This window comes from Cyprinus carpio, chromosome A1 (genome assembly GCF_018340385.1).
Source record: "Cyprinus carpio isolate SPL01 chromosome A1, ASM1834038v1, whole genome shotgun sequence".
In the NCBI taxonomy this organism is placed as follows: Eukaryota; Metazoa; Chordata; class Actinopteri; order Cypriniformes; family Cyprinidae; genus Cyprinus; species Cyprinus carpio.
In genome coordinates, this window is record NC_056572.1 from 3,932,257 (window position 1) to 3,952,932 (window position 20,676).

Genomic DNA, 20,676 nt, shown 5'->3' on the forward strand with positions numbered 1-20,676 from the left:
ACTTATGAGAAGCTGCTCTCAGCAACGGTAAAAGAAAAAGACGAGGGGGCTTAGAGAGAGAACATGCTTCCTTCTTTTTATGCATTGAGAATTTCACAGGGCCTTTAGTGATCGCTTCCTTCCACCGTGGGCGAGTGTTCACTTACGAGCAGGCCTCTATTTAAAACCTTGCTCTGTGTCTGTGGTGAGATTTGATCCAAATGGGTGCTGAAGCCCCAGTGCAGCGATAAGGAAGAGAGAGAGAAATGACATAACACATGACCCAAAAACATAACACCCTTTACACTCGGTTACATGAGTAAAATAAAGAGAGTTAGCAGATGTTCAGAAAAAAAAACCCTATGAGAACATGATAAACTATATAGGTGTCTGTCAACTGAAAAAGAGCATGCAAGACATTTAGACTATGTTTGGAATAGAATATTCCACACTATGTATACTGTGCAGTAGTATGTAGTATGCTAAATGAAAAGAAATAATATCAGATACTGTTTTTATCTATGAGATGATAACTGAACATCACTCAAAGCTTTAGTGTCTTATGTTAACATCCTTGACTGTAAAAAGTGCCATAAAAACAACGACTTAAACAGCTTTACAGTTCTAATAAGGTTGATATGAAATACATCTAAATATAATTCACGAGTTTGCACGTACATATAATCAGACTGAGCAAAAAATATGCATATTTAGAGTGCTGTTCGAGGGGAGGGCTCTGAGCTCGGAATTTAGCCCAAACCCAGAGAACTCCCCATATCCCCAAGCTGGGATATGAATAGATAGGATTGAGGAGTTGGGGTGGAGGAGGGATGCTGTAAAACTGTTGTGGGACAGAGGTAAGTTGGCTGTATATATATATTTACTATTGTGCTAATTTAGCTGATTATCTGAACGTGCTGCTCTCCATCTTTAATAAAATATATATACAGTATATATATATCCGTTACATATTTATCGTTTGCAGGTGTGGCTGATACTGTCCATACTAATGCAGCACTACTGTTTGATTTTTTCCTTTTTTGATCTATTTCTTCACATTTTTTTTTTTTTAAATTAACAGGCAGCATTTGTTGTATACTGTCTGTATGTATCACAGTATGCAGTACACTAGGTGGTTCCATTCCAAATATAGACTTTTTTGACTACTAAAGAAGCTGTATTCTTTCCATAAAGAGAAACACACAGTATAAATATTTCTAAAATCTGAAAAAAAAGCATACAAATGTCTGACAAGTATATCTGGCTGGTTATGATCTATGAGTCATCTATAAGACGAGTAAAAGCAAATGCATTCTGTTCCATACGTACCATTGTCGTCACATGACTCGGACTGGAAGGAGCTGAGAGAGTGGACCTCAGACATGCTGCCTCTGGTGTTGTAAGGGTGACAGGCACTGTCCTCCACCGGCTTCTTACTTAGACACGGGTCCAAGTCCACTACTTTAGCTGTGAGGAGAAGAAAACAGTCTCACAAACTTTCACTCACTCACTGAGCCCATTAAATACACTGTCTTAGAAGTCACACGCAGCCATACGTACCATCGTAGTCATAATCCCAGCTGGGCTTCTGTATGGAGTCGCTATCGGACACTGAGTTGGAGGGTGGGGGAGGAGGCAGGTTAGGTGCTACACTACAGACAGCCACTGTCTTCCTGTGCACGTGCACCGAATCAGGGTTGAACGTGCTGAATTCTGGGTGCTCTGGTATGGCCGAGCCCTCAAATGAGTTGCGGTCCAGATTGTTGCGGGAGTCGCTTGGAATGCTGGGAGTGTAGGAGATGGGCCGTACAGGGACCTGCGGTGGGATGTCAGAGTAGATGTTCTTGTTGAGTTTGGAGTCGAAGTACGGCCGCTGAAGGAAGGCATGCGGGGCTCCTGTGCTTACGCCAAACTTGTCGTCCTCATCAGATTTGGATTTTGAGCGCCGGCAAATGCGCTTGCGAACCACAACGAACAGTAGGACGATAAAAAAGATGCTGGCAACGAAGACAACGATTCCGATTACTTCCTCCAGGCCTATGTTCCAAGTGGTGGAGACAAATTCGTTGCGGATTTCAGAAAGAAGTTCACAATGCCGCCCGCTGTAGCCCGCGGAGCAGTTACAGTTGAAGGAGCCATACGTGTTCTGGCAGTGACCACCATTGCCACAAGGGTTCTTCAGACACTCATCTACATCACTGAGGCACCTTAATTCACACACACACATAAACAAGTACTGTAAATACAGAGCTGCAGACTCAACCTCAAGTTTTTGTGTCACGTTTTTGAAAGAAGTCTCTTATGCTTGCCAAGGTTGCATTTACTTGACCAAAAATAGAGTAGAAACAGTAATATTATGAAATATTATGACAATTTGAAAAAATGTTTTCGTTTTGAATATATTTTTGAATGTAATTTAATTTACTGCAAAAATTTTAGCAGCCCAACAACACCTCAGAAATCATTCTAACATGCTGATTTGGTGCTCAAGAAACATTTATTTATTTATTTATATATATATATATTTTTATAATTATCAATGTTGAAAACATTGCTGCTTAATTTTTTGAGGAAACAGTAATTATTTTTTTTCAAGATTTTTCAATGAATAGAAAGTTCAAAAGACCAGCATTTATTTGAAATTGAAATCTTTTATAAATGTCAGTATATTTACAATTTAATGCATCATTTCATTTAAAAAACTCTCATCTCGGTACATCTTAGTCAAAGTAGCCTCTCATAAAGAAGCTCTTCATGATGCCCATTTGATATATTTGATTAAGTCTCACAGGTTTATGAGATAAAAGATGTACCTGTCTCCTTGGAAACCTGGTTCACACTCACACACGGGACCATCCAGGCTATCAATGCACTTGCCGCTGTTCTTACACGGGTTATCTGTGCAGTATGGACCCAACTGACACCTGATAGAAAATTAAAAGGGGCCAAAATTTCATTCAGAACACACAACTTCAGATAAACTTTAAATAAGAAAAACTGTGTTTGGATAGTTTTTAATTGCAGTAGAAATTTCTCAAAGAGAAATTGATTCTGTCTTACTGAATTAAATCTGATTATCAATCACATCATCTCCCAAAGCTTCTGATTAAATTTCCAATTTAATAGGAATTACTGAGAATGCCGCATGGATTTCTTAAGTATTTTTCTTTAGTTTGAGTCAGATCATGCATATCAATGAAGTTCAATTAATGAAAATATTGACAGAGCTTACATTTTGATTTGGCTACATATCTGGACTAAACACAATGTCATTAAAATGGAGAAAGAACAAATTGCAACAAGGATGCAATGCTATGGGGTCAAAGAAAAAAATCAGTTTAATTAATAGTATTAGGAACATTTAAAATGAAAATGAATTAAAAGTAGACACATTTATCTGCTAACAGAGTCAGCAAAAAAGAAAGATAGCACAATCATGTTTAGAGCAAACTATTTTTCTAAATTTAAGCAAAGTATCTGAACACCATGCAGGTTGCTCAAGTGTCCGAATCATATCTGTAGTCACATGCGCATGTGTTCTCACCGTTGCCCAGAGTACTGTCCTCTGCACTGGCAGTAGAAGTCTCCTCCTCGTGGGATACATGTGCCTCCATAGAGGCAGGGGTTAGAGGCACAGGGGCTGATCGTGACTTCACAGTGAGTGCCCATGAACGCAGCGGTGCACTTACAGAAATACCCTACAACACACAATAAAGCACAGCACATTAGTTCATTCATTAGTCCTATATGAATGAACTAAAATGACAAAAAAAAAAAAAAACACCATGCATACCTCCATTAGGCAGTGATGAACATGTGCCTCCATTAGTGCAGGGGTTACTGGAGCAGCCCTGGACTGGAGGGGCCAAGCTGCATCCGGGAGCCGCCTCGACCAGCTCCTCCAGGACGGAGTGAACCCCTCGAACCTGAGACAGCGGCAGCTCCCTCCCATTAAACACAATCCCCTCCAGACAACCCCGCAGCCCATTTACCACAAGTCTTCCTGAGCCGGCCGCCGGCCGTGCATGACCCCCAAAGTACATGCTGGTGTCCAGGTTGAGGGTGCGGAGAGTTCCAGGAGCAGTGCCAGATGCAGCGTGGACCTGATCTAGGACCAGTCTAGCGTAGTTGCCATCTACCTCGAGAGAGACAGTGTGCCACTGTCCATCACTGACCTGGGTACTGTGCACGGACACCACACCAGGACCACTGCCGCAGTCGAACTTGTACTGCAGGCGGCCGTTCACAATCTGAAACAAACACACAGTCTTGTCTTTCATGCTGACCCTAGATTAAAATGACAAACATTTGGAGTCAATTAAAATATTTAGTATTTAAAATCAAATCCACCTTCACTACTGACAGTCAAAATAATTATTTATATATTGTTATCAAATTTCTTAAAAATAAAACTCTTAAAACACAATTATATTCATAAAATAAAATAAATCAGCTCACGTGAACCTGTCCTTTAAGTTGCATGTTTATTGAATAAATATATTAATGGGTGTCTCCCAAAACCTAGTAAGCCCCCTAAATAGTCAACCAAGGCCATTAAAGCACATGCAGTGTTTTTGGGCATGAAGTGCAAGTTATTTTTTTGCACATTTTGGGCATCACAGGCATATTCTGTGTCAGCACCTTTTTTTGACTGAAAACAAGCTTGTGATTGCCAAAAATGTGTGCCTAAAAAGTTATTGTCTAAGTAGGCAGTTTATTAGTTATTTTTAAACAGCCCAAAAGATGACTCTGTGAAGTACTTCAGATGTGATATTGTAGTAGTTAAAATCCGGCAGTTCAATTATTTTAACAGATTAAGTGAGGAATGAAGCTTCAGGGATAAGCAGAAACAGATTATTATTATTATAATGTAATAGCAGGGAGATGACACTGCTTGCATTTCAGTCCCAGACTGCTTTGCTCTTTCTGTCAGTTGTGTGGTTTTCCCTCACCAAATTGGAATGCATGAGAAAGAGCTTCCCTCTCTTCTCCCAGCTCCAGAATTAACTCTTTCTGTTTTCTCTTCTTTTTTTGGAAGGGCTGAGGGGGTTAAGAGCACACACTCACCTCCAGTATGCTGTAGTCTGTGCCTTTGGCGTACATGACAGTGGCGTGGGTGGAGAACGTTCTCAGTCTGAGGAACAGCTTCATTTCTTCCTTATTCTCGTTCTCCATTAGCTTGTACCGTGCATATCCATTTCCGCTGAATGTTAACGACTGACGCTCTACAACACAGAGAGCAAAGCAAAACAAATTATAAGTTATGCTATCATGATGGCCGCAGCCAACGTTTTTGATGCAGCAATACTAAATGTCCACTTCATGCACGAAATGTTTGTGCTTGAAACGCTGCAAAACACAAACCATTCATAATTCAGCATGCAATGACATCATCAGTACACACACACACACACACACACACACACACACACACACACACACACACACGCACACACTTCAGCTAGTCACAAAGGCAACTTTTCTCATTTTCATGTAGTTTTAGATTAAGTACTAAAATAACAAAATCTAAAAAACAAAACTTAAAAAATGAAGTATTTAAAACAAAAAACAGTAAATATGACAAAATAAAAAACAACAAATTTACTAAAACTTTCAAATTAAAATAAAAACAGAAATTTAGAAAGTTATCTAATTCCAAACATTAACAAAAATCATATATTAATCATATATTAACAATACGTAAATAAACCTGATTTCATTCATTATACACGACTCGTTCCCCTCATTAAATATATTTTTTTGTCCATAGTACAAAAACAGCAGGATGAGTTCTGTAAAGTACCACTAATAAAAGGATGGGCCTTCAATATGGTGCTTCAATAAAGAGTGAGTTGCACTAAGCTGTGTGACAGCACATAGATGTGTGTTCATACCTGAGCACTCTTCCTGTTTTCCCTCAGGACAGATGCATTTGAATTTGGTGTGCATGGGGTCTTCTACACACTCCATGCCATCAGGACAGGGGCTTCCCTCACAGAGTTTACTCAGGACAGGACACTCAGCTCCTATAATCACACATAAAGGGTTAACATCACTCTGATTCACCACTCATATTTTGTGGTTGTATATTCGTGTTACCTTCACAGAGACATTTGGATGTGCGCATGTGACGTGGCGTAACAAAACTAATCCTAGCCGTGCTGTAGGCCGACACTGCTCCCGTCTCCAAGGAAACCGTCTCTTGGCAGTAACTAAGAGGACAGTCCAAACCGGCACAGAGTTTCTTCATAACTCGTACAATACGGACTCCAGTCATCTCTTCGATTACCCCAACTGAGGCATTCAGCTTCCTGTACACCACTTCCTGTGGCTGGAATGGACTTCCTGACCTTTCTAAAGCTAGAAGTACTTCCAGGTCACCGGAGGCATCAGCAGCAGGTTGCAAGCTGACTAACTGCACGTCTCCGCGTCTGACACCGGCGATATTCCGCAAAGCCCGCAAAAAGTTACGCCAATAATCTCCGATAAACTCCTCCGGCGCTATTGCAGAGAAACGCACAGCGATGGAGTTATCAAGCGCTTGTGCTGTTGCCTGCCGTACATGAATATTGACTCGGGCAGCTGCAGTAAAGCGACCATCTGTCACTGTAATGTTAAGGACGTATTGACCGGCGTCCAGATTCCCACGGGCCACTAGTTTCCCATCAGCAGGGGAGACGGAGAAGAGGCCAGAGTTTTCAGAGGTGGAGGAACTATCGGGTGCGAGGCTGTAGGTTAGAGTGTCGTAAACATCCTGATCGGTGGCGTGGATTTTACCCAGGACCCCACCTGAATATTCGTCTGTTGCTGTGGTGATAAAGATGTCCAGGGGAAGAATGACAGGAGGGTAGATGCTCTCCTCGATCAAACGTACACTCACAAATGCTGTGGAGACCAATGGTGGGCGACCGCTGTCCGTTACCTACGGCAAAAGACTCAAGAGATTTAGGATTCAGAATTGCTACAATTGAAAATCATTAGTTTATGATTATTTGGGGTTTGAACGTCAAATCCCCCAAGCTAATTTTAAACAATATTAATATTGATGTTTGCCTTGGCAAGCACTAGTATTAACAGAAGGTTGAGTTTGAGAAAGGAGTCTAATTTCAAAACACAACTGTTTTTATACCTCTTATGGTATATTTCACTTTACAGCACAGAACAGCAAGCATCATAAATGTTATTAACTAAAACAACAGATTATTAGTCTTCTAACATATGGTGCCACATTATCAAGTCAGCTGTTTGAAGTGTAATTGAGTATTAAGGGCAGAATGTCTTTGCACATATTGTATGGAAAGGCTGATAATAAGTGCCAGTCACAGTCAGTAGAGGGAGCACTTGAGCCTGGATTTACTCTTGTAGCAATGGACAACTGCACAAGTTTGAGGCTGGCTCATGTCATTTACTCACTCTGTTCCTCTTCCTCTTTTACCAATCACTTTGCCTCCCATTTCACTAACCCTACTGATTTCCCTGAGTTATTTTAGAAAACGGGTGACATTTGTAGCCCTAATAAAAACACAGAAAAGTTTAGCAGTGAATAGCCTATGCCATTTTTTCTAAATACATCAATAAGAAATTAGTAACTACAAAATTAATTTATTTAATATATATATATATATATATATATATATTTTAAATAAATTAATTTTGTAGTTACTAATATACTAATATTTATATCCATATATATATATATATATATATATATATATATATATATGGAAATAAAATAACATGCATTTAGAGAATCACCTTTTCAAAAGGGAAAAGAGACCCATTGAATGACCTCTTACTGAACAAAGGAAACGGTACACCTAAAGGAAGAGACTGGGAAAGAGACTGCTGTAATCATTTTCTTACAGGTCCTCTCCTCTGCTCAGGTTTTCATGGCTGCTCCTTCATATTCTACTGCACATGCCAGGCCCATGTGGGGAATACTGAACAAGCAACGCTTCACCTCAGCTCTACAGATCATCTATCCCTTCATACCTCCAGTGAAAATGGAACAAGGCTCCTACAGCTTCAGTGATAGCTGGAGAATCAGAGGGAGAGATTGAGGTCTCACCTGGGCCTGTAAGAGGTAGAACTCTTGAGTCTGGCGGCTCAGAGTTGCCGCGGAGACCAGCACGCCCTGAGGAGTGATTTGGAAGGCTTCACCCTCGTTCCCACTGATGATAGAAAATGTGAAAGGAGGTCCATTGTGGGAGGCATCACGGTCAGACACGGTCAGCTGGAGAACACTGGTACCGATTGGCTGGTTCTCCTATACAACATATGCAGAACATGTTAAAGGTTAATTTAGACCTACAAAATTCACACTTTTTTTTACATCTTAAGGCAAATTTGGCATGTAAGACATTTTTTTTGACCTAAAATGTGAAGCTATGATTATATTTTAGTGCCAGCAAGCACAGGCATATCTGGTGACTAATAATGATTTTCCTCAGAGCAATGTTTCAAAAGGCAATGAATTTCAAGATTCTGCCGGAATAATGCAGGATGTCATTATTTCCCCTTTTACTAAGACATTTATCTATTGATATTTGTTTGCATCATGAAAAGTAGACTATAATATTATTACCTCATGTTGTTTTATGCTGTTCTTAAATTTTTCTTTAACCTTTACCATTTTTTTTCATGTGTGACTTATTACCAAATTTAGATTTTTTTTTTTAACACTGTTTATGTGTTATTTTAGTATTATTTATATACTATTATTGTCTTTCCTGATATTTTAAGTTAGCTTTTATTTTTAGATCTTCAGTTTTCACTTTAAGTTTTGCTAATTGTATGTGCTTTGTGCCTTTTTGGATAATTTTATTTCAATTTTAATTTCAGTTTTTGAACTTGAACTAAAAAGCTCAAGATTTTAAAGCTTAAGTGTTTCATTTTATTTAATCTTTTTTTATTTAATTTTTAGTTTATTTTTAACTAACAATAACAAGACTGTCAGTGTCATTGATATGAAGAATTCTGTTACTCTACGCAGCTGTTTTTGAATGCAAAAAACATGTTTTATGTAAAATGCATCTGATTGGTGTCTAATGACCCTAAATTCCTTAGAATCAACAGGCACTGGAGACTCAGACCTGTATAATGAAGCTGTAGTTGGCCTGAGAGAAGAGAGGTGAGTTATCGTTTATGTCTGAGACGTCTATGTTGACCGTTGAGCTGCTGGATCGAGCCGGGCTTCCGTTGTCAGAGGCCATCACAGTCAGCGTGTAACCTGAAGTCTAAAAAACAAACAAAACAAAATGCCACCATTAGGTTTCAGCAACAGACTGCCAATGCACCTGCTACTGAGACACCTGAGTGTTTTATACCTTCTCTCTGTCGAGCTGGCGGGCCACCTTGACCTCTCCTCTGATGGGGTCGATGGTGAAAAGACTGCCTTGATTGCCATCAATGATGGAGAAGCGCACCTGATTACTGGATGGACCATCTGCATCATCAGCCATGACCCACACATGGAGAAACACACACCTGGTTAAGATAAAGACATCCATGGATTCAGGTATGCAACACCCCCGCCTTTCGTCCTTCTTGTCTCGCAAGTCAGTAACTATTGGCTGAGACCCTCGAGGGAAATCAGAAGGCATGCAAGTGAAACAGAGCTGGGTATCAAAGCCTCACTTTCACACTGACAGTTTATATTCAGCATGATAAGACATGAACATCTCTAATAAATGACCAGAGTGAGAGCGAGATAGAAGACTGCAGATTACAGATTGCTGTGGGTCGCTGAGCTTTTGTTTGACATTGGACTGCGCTTGTTTAGTGTGTGTGTTCTTTGCTCTGTGTTGATTTTAGAAGATGATGTAACCCAGAGACCTGAGCAGAGCACAATAAAATCAGAAGTGCTTCAGAAAGAGAAGCCGATGACTCACAGTGAGCACGGCCTTTCCCAGTTCTGCGTCTTCGCTGATCACAGCAGAGTAAATATCTTGGCTGAAGACGGGGCTGTTGTCGTTTACATCCGTCAGGTTGATGTTCACTGTGGCCATGTCGCTCAATGGCGGTGTGCCTCCATCTGTAGCCTCCACTGTGAGATAATACTCATGTGCTGTTTCGTAGTCCAAAGGCTCGATCACAAAAACACCACCTGGGAAGAAAATGACAATGAAAACCTCTCTAAATAATGAAATATTTATTTTACAAATTACTAAATAGATATTTGGATGAACAGATAAATAAATGAATAAAATGAATGTATACAGTGTTAAAAGATGAGACAGGCCATGAAGTGTCTAATACGTATCCATCAGAAGTCAACTTGAAATTTAACTGGAAGTCAGTGCTGCAGGGTTCTCAATAGGTTCGTCTAAGCTGCTGTGTTTACCTGTATGGGGGTCGACGCGGAACGCTCCTCTCTCGTTTCCATTGATAATGGCGTATGTAATCTCTGCTCCTGCTTCTGTGTCTCGGCTGGCTGCGTGCACCCGTAACACCTGGGTGCCCACCAGAATGTCTTCAGCGACGGTGGCAGTGTACTCGCGGCGCTCAAACACTGGAGGGTTGTCGTTGATGTCCAAGATGGAAACACTGACAGTGGTGATGGAAGAGAGACGCTGCGGGGACCCGCGGTCTGTAGCAGAGGCGCGAAGGGTGTAGAGCGACTGGAGTTCACGGTCCAGAGGACGATCCAGATGCACGATGCCAGTTTCCTCATCAATGGAGAACACACCATCAGCAGAGTCCAGCAGTGAATAGAGGATCTCTGCATTAGAACCTAAACACACACACAAAGTACAATGAGACTAATAAAGACATTTAAGATGTTTATAAGTGTACACATTTATGGTCAACCCATTCCTGAAGATCTTACTGCCCCCAATTTTCTGAACAGTAGTGCAGTTATACAGTAACACTGTCAATTATTCCTTCATTTAATGCATAACTGAAATTGTAAAACAATTTTGACCAGCTGTTGCTGACATTGTTGTCATACTACAAAAGGACAACCAATTTATAATGATTGACAACAAATCAATACATTTTGCAGATTAGGAAGCTTTCAAATCAATGGCAAAGCCTCCAGCAGTTAAAATGATTTGCAAGAACTTATTATGTTTTTTTTGTCTCATTTGCTTAACTATAATGACTTATAAATTCATCCTACAAAAGATTCAGTGGTGAAACCTCTGCTCCTGAGCTGCATATTAATAAGTGTGAGTGAGTGCCACATATTGTATTGGGGAAAGCACACACACACACACACACACACACACACACACACACAAACAAGATGAAGATAGAGTACACTAATCCCTCTAATGCATTTTTGAGTAAGCCTCATTTGTGGCTTGCTAGTACAATCCTATCAAGACACACTCTCTCATTATAGCCAGTTAACACAATCTCTTGTGTTCTACAAAGTTTCAGTCAGACCAAATTACTGGAATGCAGCTGCTTTATGACAGTTCAGTATTATACAAGTCTACTGATCGCTGAATAAACACCTTCTTATGATTATTACAAGTATATTGGTGCAGCTATTGTAGGCTAATCCCATAGACCTCAATTAAAAAAGTATTTTGTAAGTGCAAGTAAAAGCATGTCATAGGTGATGTTTATAGATTTTAACTAGTATTTTACCACATCAAGTACATTCAAAAAAGCAACCAATGATATGAAGGTTGTGCCATTGATGCTGAGAAATGAGGGAAGAAGAGATTGCTTGTGTTTCGGCTAGACGTAAGTGAAACAGAGTCTGTAATGTACACAGAGCACACAATGTGACTATTTGAGGATATAGAGTACAAAAGGATGATAAGAGAGGAATCCATGCAAATGGAAATCAAAGAAATTGAGTGGAAGGAGTGAGAGAGAGAAAGACAGAGAGGTTTGTGTTCTTCTAGATTAAAGGTGCTGCCCTGTTTGACTGAGAATGTCATACTGTATGTGTGTGTTGGTTTCCTCTCTAAAGTAATAACACGACGCATGGACACCGATAGGCCATACTGTTGCAAAATTGGAGAATATATTGGGAAACACACTTATATGCAAACACAATTTCCATTTTAATATATTTTTACATTAATATATCTTTGTTCTGGATACTTGAGATCTTACCTGTGTCCAGGTCTGAGGCGTGCAGGCGAGCCACAGGTGTGTTTATCTCTGTGTTTTCGAACACAGTGAAGGTGTAGGGGTCAGAGGTGAATTGCGGAGCGTTGTCGTTGACATCTTCGACTGTGATTTCAACTTCTGCTTCACAAAAGCGTCCACCTCCATCCAGAGCACGCACCTTCATCTTGTGAACCTCTTTTTCTTCACGGTCCAGAGGGAGCAGTGTTTTCAATTCACCTGATGAAATCAAGAAATCAATCAATAATGAGTATTCAAATCAATAAGACTTTCATTCATCTTTGATGATGCAAATAAAGATATTTTAATGAAACCAGAGAGATTTCTGATTTAATTTAGGATTTACCATATTTAATGTGATGTGCATTAATCAATGTTTATATCTAAATAAAATCCTTAATGAAATCTTTAGGTCTTTATGAACATTTTGAAGCTTAAAGTTATTAGTAAGAAGTTATATCTGTAAAAACTGGCTTGGAACAACATGAGAGTGAGGAAATGATCACAGAAGTTTCATTTTTGGGTGAACAAATTATGTGAATTTGTGTAAACTCTAGTTTGTAGGCACACTGATGCTGCTTCCACACACAGAAACAGTTCTGTTCTCTCATTCTTCATGTCTTCAAAGCTGCTTTGTATATTTATTATAGTTGTGGCTTGCTAAAACTCCCAAAATTCACTCCCCATCAATCACTTTGAACATCAGCTGGCACTGCACTAATGAACAAGGCACAATCCAATTCCACTTCAAACTTATCTCATCTGTCAAGTCAAGAGGACACTCTAAAAACGTGAGCAAGGGAGACAGTTGTCTTTTTCATGAGGAAGTGATCTGACCTAATAATTTCAGCAAGCATAAGCTATGTTCCATTGGAGTGGTCACTGATTTAAAACTGCCATTTTCTGTGCCAGCTGTTTGCCGTCGACCTTTGAGCTGGAGCGCATCTCAAGGAGGATGAATGCAGGGTGTCCAAAAGTTCCCCCTGGAGGAAAGCTAAAATCATCCTTGCACTGAGAGGCTTTAAGAAATAGAAAAGATTAAAGAGGAGAGGGATGGTGAGAAATGAGAGAACTAGCAAGGGAGAAAAAAGTGCAGTCAGCATGTGGGCTGCTTGGAGAGTGAGCTGAGAAAAGAAGCAAAGGGAAAGTCACCCTCGGAACAGCAGCCGCCAGCTTTCAGGGGTCTGGTTGACTCGCATGAGAGCACACTTGGCATTGCTAACTTGCAATAATGCTCCTCTTCTTTTTCTCGATGGAACGAAGGGGAAAAAAAGTGAAGTAAATTTTCTGTGCACACTAAACCCACACAGAAGAACAGTAGTGTTCCTTCAGTTTGCGAGCCAGCATTCCCTGCCTTCACACTCAGTCTTATCAAAGAGCCAGTGAGTAGCGCCTTTACAATAGCTTTTGTGTTGTAGCAGTGTGACGCTGTCACAAACCCACTGTTTATTTCTGCTCTCTTTCCGCCTGGAAATTATGTTTAATTCACACAGCTGAAAGACAGCTGATTTGAGTTAATAGCTGAAGTGGGGCAACACTTGAAATGTTTTATTAAAATATTTTGTGTCATTGTGTTTGTGTGAATAACACAGGCAAGTAAAAAAAAAATGTAAAAGAACAATATTGGGAACAGATTTCCATGGTATTCACTGTAAAACAGTCATGAAAGCCTAAGGGGGTACAGCATACTTCCCTGGAATTACAGAAGTAATTAAATTAGAATGTATTATGGTTTTAAATAGGATGTGTGTTTGACTGCAGGCAAAAGCAAATTATGTTATGAATGTTCAGTGTGTATGTGGCATTTATTTGTCTGGCTGTTGAGACAATGATTCTTAGACTGTTCAGATGTTTGGGGTCCGTAAGATTTTTTAATATTTTAGAAATAAGTCTCGTATGCTCTCCAAGGTTGCATTTATTTGATCAAAAATCTAGTAAAAGCAGTGATATTAATGTGAATAAAGTGAAATAGTTTAGTGAAGGAATAAATAATAATAATAATAATAGTACTATTAATAAAAATAGTAATAGCAAAGGGAAACATTAACAAATTTAAAATAACCATTTTCTATGTTGATATATTTTAAAATGTAATTTATTCCTGTGATGGCAAATCTGAATTTTCAATAGCCATTACTCTAGCCTTCGGTGTCACATTTTAATATGCTGATTTGGTGCTCAAGAAACATTTCATATCATTATGAATGCTTAATATTTTGTAGAAACAGTGAAACATTTTCTTTTGGGATTCTTTAATGAATATACAGTAACATTCAAAAGAACAGCATTTATTTGAAGTAGAAATTTACTGTAACATTCTAATTGTCGTTACTGTCACTTTTGATCAATTTAATGCTTCCTTTCTACACAGCATTCATTTCTTTACAAAAATGTTACTAACTGCAAACTTCTGAACAGTGTTTGTGTTTGTGTGTGTGTATATAGCATTTTACAACAAGTTGATTTGGCCTCTTTAACACGCATTTCCAAATAGTGATGATTACCTGTCTCAGAGTCAATGCTAAAGTGCTCTGATCCGGGCCCTAGCAGCTCGTACGAGATCTGTGCATTGGAACGGATGTCATCATCTGTGGCGGAGACCTGCAGGATCAGCCTACCGGCAGGGGAGTCCTCCGGGACACTTTCCATATAGAATGACTGCAAAGAACAGAAAGGGAGACACGTGAAAAGCAGAAGTGACTTCACAAATGGGAGGATAAGGCCCAAAAAGAAGAGAGAAAGAAAAGTAAAGTAAAGAGAAAGAGTTTGGTGGTAATTGTGAAGCCAAATTGTAAAGAGGGCTAAAAGATTTTCACTGCAGGAGTACTATTAAATTTACATTATTCATAAAGGAACACAACAAGTCAAAGAAGCACATTAGCCCTCACAAAACCCTCTCACAGTGCTAAATCACTCTCTTTGTTTCTTAAATGCTGCATTTCACATAAGGACCTTTTCAAATCCCTCCTGACATTCTCTCTTTCTCTCCAAGTCTCGTCCCATTTAGCATGCACAGCGGGTAGGCAGTGCCCTCCCGTCAACTGACAGAATCAGACTACATGACATTTTGCTGCAATGCACTTCCCACACACACATACACACAAAACTAACATTCATACCTTCTCACAAATTGGGCTGTTGTCATTGGCATCTAAGACCTTGACTTCAACCACAGCCTTGGCTGTGAAGGTCCCGTCAGTGGCCGTAATGTTCAGCAAGTAATTGTCCTTCTCCTCCCTATCGAGAGGCTTCCGCACAGAGACCTTCCACTCGCCTTGAGTATGCTCAATGCCAAACTGTCCCAAGGGGTCTCCACCTAGAGAGCAAACGCAAGAAACGTCAGTCAAACTAATGAATGTGAACGGCAGTTGAAATGATTATTTATTTGTGTGGTTTCCTGCTGTATGTGTAGTAGCTATAGTAATGGCTCAATTTATAACTGCTTATATTTCATAAGTTATTGTGAGATATCTGTGCAATGAGTACTCCACAGCATTCATAAAGTTTCTGTTCTTGTTTGCTTGGACAACATTAACACAAAGCACCTTTGTAATTAAGTGGCAGTGTGACTTGTTATGCCAATTTCTGTCATCATTCTACAATCAGGCGAAGACAAGGGGATGTAATGAGACCGTTTTCTCTGCCAGGAAATGCTCATTTCATCTCACGCTTGGCATCGTTGTTCGCGTTAATTAATTATCATCAGAGCTGAAACATTCCCTCTTTATTTCAAAAGCATCATTGGGAAAATGATCCAGTTTTCTATTTATAATCTCTTAGTGATCTAAGTATTCTTTAAACAGAAATCCTTCAGATTGGGACAATTTGATTACACATCAAAGGATATTTTGCTTTAGCTGTGAGTGGTTTCCCAAAGATTATTAATTGCATGTACTATAAATTACTCCATTATAAATGAGTGAAAATACTACTGCTAAAATTAAACTAGAGGTATTAGACCTACCAGTGATAAAGTAGTTGATTTGCTTGTTATTGTCCTCTGTGTCCAGGTCTGTAGTGCTAAGAATGGCTATGACTCCACCAGGTGGGTCATCTTCGCTTACTGTGCCCTTATAGATCTCTGCTGTGAACCTTGGTGGGTTGTCATTCACATCTACCACTGTGACATCCACCTTGGTTTTGGCCATCAGCTGTACTTTGTCTCCACGGTCGGTGGCTAAGACTGAAACAGTGTACTTGCTTTTCTTCTCACGGTCAAGTTCCTTTAATGTGGTAATCCATCCCGTTTCACTGTTAATGGCAAACAATTCTGCAATGTCCCTTGCCTCTTGGTTGGAATCTAGATTGTAAATCATATGGCCATTAGTGCCAGAGTCCAGGTCAGTGGCCTTTACCTGTATAACTGAGGTGCCACCTGGAAGATTCTCCACAATGAAAGCTTCATAAGGGTTTGACTCAAAGAGCGGTGGATTATCATTGACGTCCTTGACCTGGATACTAATGTCCACAGAGGAGACGACTTTGTTACCATCATATTCGCTTTGTGCTTGTAGGGTTAGCAGATACCATTTGGTGCTCTCGTGGTCAAGCTTCTTCTCCAGCTTCAAAGATCCTGAGGTGGGGTCAACTACAAATACCTCATCTTGGTTGCTCTCAGGAGTATTCCCTTTCACCAGGCTGTAAAAGACTGGCTGATCACTTTCAGCTTGAATGACATCTACTTCTGAACTAAGAGGAAGATCTTCATCTATGGCAAACCTGTAGTGGGACTCTATGAACTTTGGCACTGGGACCTCAGGAGCAAGAATCCTGACATAGACTGGAACAACAGAGGACTTGGTGGGATTTCCACCATCTTTTGCTCGTACAAGAAATGTGTAGAGTTGGTTCTCCAATCCAATGAGGCTTTCCCTTGTTACAATGACACCACTAAACTGGTGGATTTCAAAATTCTCCTCAACATTGTCTGCGTCTCCTTCAATAGAATAGGTGATGTCTGCATTACTACCTTCATCCATATCGGACGCTGCAATCTTAAGTATGGTTGTTCCTCTTGGCATGTCGGAAGCAACATTAACTCTGTAATCAGCAGCTCTGAACTGTGGGACATTATCATTGATATCCGTTAAGATCACATTTACTGTGCAGAAGCCAACTTTGCCACCACCATCTTTAGCGATTAAAGAAATCGGAATCACTTTCTCCAGGGGGTTCTCTCGGTCAAGACTCTCCAAAGTGAAGATCTCGCCATCTTCAGAAATTGAGAACTTGTCTTTAGCAATGTCGTTGACTATATGATAGGTGAGTCTTCCATATGTACCTGAGTCCTCATCTGTCGCTTGAGCCTCAGCTACTAATGTTCCAACTGGTGAGTTCTCAAGTAGCTCAACCACATAATCCACCTGGTTGAAAGTAGGATTGTGAAAGTTAGCACTAATAACATTGACCTTCACAATGGCTGAACTTCTGAATACACCATCTGATACAGACACATTGATGTTGTAGAGAGACTCCATATGGGGTTTCCGGTGGTTTGATATGACTATAGCCCCAGTGTTTGGATCTATAGCAAAGTTTTGCCCTTCATTTCCTGATATAATTGAGAATTCAAGTTTACCACTATCTGAGTTGTCAGCATCGGAAGCCTGAACCTGAGTGACAAAGTGGCCACGGGGTGCCAGTTCACTGACCGTAGCTTCATAGACATTCTGTGAGAACACTGGAGTATTGTCGTTAAGGTCCGTTACATCAATTAACACCATGACCTCACTGGAAAGGGCAGGTACTCCACCATCAACTGCTCTAATCATCAGCTTATGTGAGGGGTTTTCTTCATGGTCAAGCATCTGAGTTGTCCAGATTGTGCCTGTGTCACGATCGATGCTAAAGTAAGCAGAGCTCTTGTCTTTATCTTCAACAATCTGATAAAAGAGCATTTGGTTGTTACCGGTATCAGCATCTGTAGCTGAGACTTGTAATACGGATGTCCCGATTACTGACGCTTCTGAAAGACTTGCATTGTAGAATTTGGTATGGAACACAGGTGGGTTGTCATTAACATCTTCCAAGATCATGTCAACAAATACTTCAGCTTTGGCACCAGTTAGCGAGTCGGTGGCCCTTACGCTGAGTTTATAGGCTGGGTGGGTCTCGAAATCCAAAGGCTTTACAACCTGAATGACGCCAGTATTGAAGTTGATGGAGAACTGATTGAGAGGGTCTCCTTCTGTGATTGTGTACACTATTCTAGGGCCTTCAGAGTCATTAGCCTGAATGTGTACAACAGGCATTAGTAACGGTATGTTCTCTGGGATCTCCAGACTGTAGAAGGCTTTCTCAAACACAGGCATTGCTTTGTTTACAACCATTATTGTCACGTCAACAGATGAGGAAAGAGCTGGTTCACCTCCATCTCTTGCTACAGCGGTTATTACAAATTCAGTGTTAAGGGAGTCCTTTTCAAGCTTCTTTGTTAGTGAGATTTCACCATCCATGCTGATCTGAACAAACTCATTTAGCTCCTGAATATGGTAGCTGATCTCAGCATTTCTGTCGATATCTGCATCAACCGCAGTCACTTTTGTGATGATGTGACCCACCTCAGTGTCAACCAGCACCAGTGCCTGATAGGGTAAATTGACAAACACAGGTGGGTTGTCATTGACATCCTCGATTATCACAGTCACAAGGACATGGGCTACATCAGATGACTTGTCTTCTCTGATCACCTCCACCACAATATCAAATACGGCTTGCTCTTCTCGATCAAAGGGTGTGCCTGTAGAGGAGAGTACTCCCGAAGTACGGCTTATTGTGAATCTCTTATCAGGGTTCAGAATTGTATAAAACAAAGGTTCATTGACTTGGTTTCCCACTGCAGCAATTACAGCCAAATTCTTCTTCTCTAAGGAATTTTCTGGTACAAAGGCCTTGTATGATTCTTGGGTGAACCTCAGATTACTCTCCTTATTCTCTCTGACATTTATTTTTACCAATGCTGTTTTAGAAAACCTGCCATCAGACACCCTTACTCTGAGCTCATACCTGCTTCTAAGCTGAGTGACATTTTGAATAGTTATAACCCCTGTGACCGGGTCCACTTTAAACTTCTCTCCAATATTGCCTTCAACAGTAGAGAAAAACAGCCTTGAATTTGGACCTGAGTCGGTATCTGTGGCATTGACCGTGATCACTTCCACTCCTTTGTAAGTTGGCACTAAGACTGTGGTTTCATATAGATCTTGGCTGAACTGAGGCGGGCAGTCATTGACATCCAGGATCTCAATGGTCACGTTAGCAGCCTTCTCTGCAAAGTGACGGGGGATTCCCATGTCGTGGACTTGAACAGAAAAGCGAAACACAGATCTTTGCTCATAATCCAATTCACTGATGGTTCTGATTGCACCAGTGCTAGAGTCGATTGCAAAGTAATTATGGGCAAATGGCTCAACAATCTGATAGACCAGCCTAGAGTTAGCATCATGGTCAGTGTCTACAGCACGGATGACAAGTGGTGTGTTGTCTTTGGTGAGGACTACACTGTTGACTGGAGAAGACTCGCTGACCATTCCAGTGAACTCATCTTGAATAAATACAGGTGCATTATCATTCTCATCCTTCAAGTGAATCAGCAGAGTAGTGTTACTAGCCAGACCAGCCATGTTGGTTCCCTGAATGGTTAGTTTGTATGATGGAATATTTTCATAATCCAGAACCGAATGGGTCACAACAACTCCAGAGTTAGGGTTGATGTCAAATGCTCCATTCACATTTCCGTCTTTGATCTGATAGAACACTGATGATTGGCTGTTGGCGGTCACCAGACTCACAAAAGCTCCAGGCAGAGCGGTTTCGCTGACTTCAGCAGAAAACTCCTTCCCTGCAAATTTAGGGATGGCATTGTCGGAAATAGTGACAGTTATTTCAACAGAAGCAGTAGCACTAAGTGGTGGTGTGCCTTTGTCAGAAGCTTTCACAGTTAGCTCAAATCGGTTCTTGTTGCTACGGTCCAGCTCCTTTGCCACAGTGATGGTGCCCAGGATAGGATCAATAGCAAATGAATTGCCCACGTTTCCTAGGAAGGAATATGACAAAGATGCATCAAACACTTGCTAAATATTTTAGATTTAACTTTACAGAACTCTTTAGAACTCATTGATTTAAACATTTGTTGTTAAACTGCTTTAAAGACTAAATAAAATAATAAAGAACAAAATGGATGGACTGATTTAAAGTTAAAATTACATATTTTTCTACATATAAATGTTTTTTTTTTCCTTTATTTTTTATGAATATTTGAGTTTGTCAAGGAAAGGAACCATCTGTATTTGACAAATCAGCTGCCTGCACGTCAGTCATTCAGTATGTGATCTAAACAATGTTTGCTGTATCGTGCACACAAATACACACACATTACATTTCAGTTGGCTTCTGTAATCTCAGACATTACAAATATGTGCATTCTCAAAAGGCCACTTGGCGTCATATCTGTGCTATGCTCTGCTTTCAAAATGCTCACAGTTCGGTGGACTGAAGGACCCTTGGCTGCCACATTCAAAACCTCCCACATTTTTAACTTAAGTGGCCAGCATGGGCCGCTACTGTGGATCTCTTAGAAATATCCCGTGTTAAAAAAAATAGGATATG

At 40.3% G+C, this 20,676-nt stretch overlaps 1 protein-coding gene across 12 annotated transcripts in view; it reads right to left on the reverse strand.

The window, feature by feature from the left end:
• Positions 1–20,676, reverse strand: part of LOC109096534 (protocadherin Fat 1-like) — an 89,015-nt gene that overhangs the window by 5,644 nt on the left and 62,695 nt on the right. For 9 of the 12 annotated variants that reach the window (XR_006161129.1, XM_042766419.1, XM_042766433.1 and 6 more), the window contains 17 exons: positions 16,034–20,104; positions 15,189–15,385; positions 14,574–14,727; positions 12,055–12,288; positions 10,322–10,711; positions 9,870–10,084; positions 9,306–9,443; positions 9,072–9,215; positions 8,048–8,245; positions 6,079–6,901; positions 5,874–6,005; positions 5,047–5,204; positions 3,773–4,229; positions 3,524–3,677; positions 2,793–2,903; positions 1,540–2,186; positions 1,309–1,446 (listed from right to left, as the gene is read on the reverse strand). Coding sequence is in view for 8 of the 12 variants with exons in the window: in XM_042766419.1 (XP_042622353.1) it covers positions 1,309–1,446; positions 1,540–2,186; positions 2,793–2,903; positions 3,524–3,677; positions 3,773–4,229; positions 5,047–5,204; positions 5,874–6,005; positions 6,079–6,901; positions 8,048–8,245; positions 9,072–9,215; positions 9,306–9,443; positions 9,870–10,084; positions 10,322–10,711; positions 12,055–12,288; positions 14,574–14,727; positions 15,189–15,385; positions 16,034–20,104 (8,361 nt within the window). In the remaining 4 variants the exon portion in view is untranslated. Of the gene's footprint in view, positions 1–146; positions 208–1,308; positions 1,447–1,539; positions 2,187–2,792; positions 2,904–3,523; positions 3,678–3,772; positions 4,230–5,046; positions 5,205–5,873; positions 6,006–6,078; positions 6,902–8,047; positions 8,246–9,071; positions 9,216–9,305; positions 9,444–9,869; positions 10,085–10,321; positions 10,712–12,054; positions 12,289–14,573; positions 14,728–15,188; positions 15,386–16,033; positions 20,105–20,676 lie in introns of all 12 variants that reach the window. The other 3 variants (XR_006161134.1, XR_006161132.1, XR_006161130.1) reach the window with 1 other exon arrangement.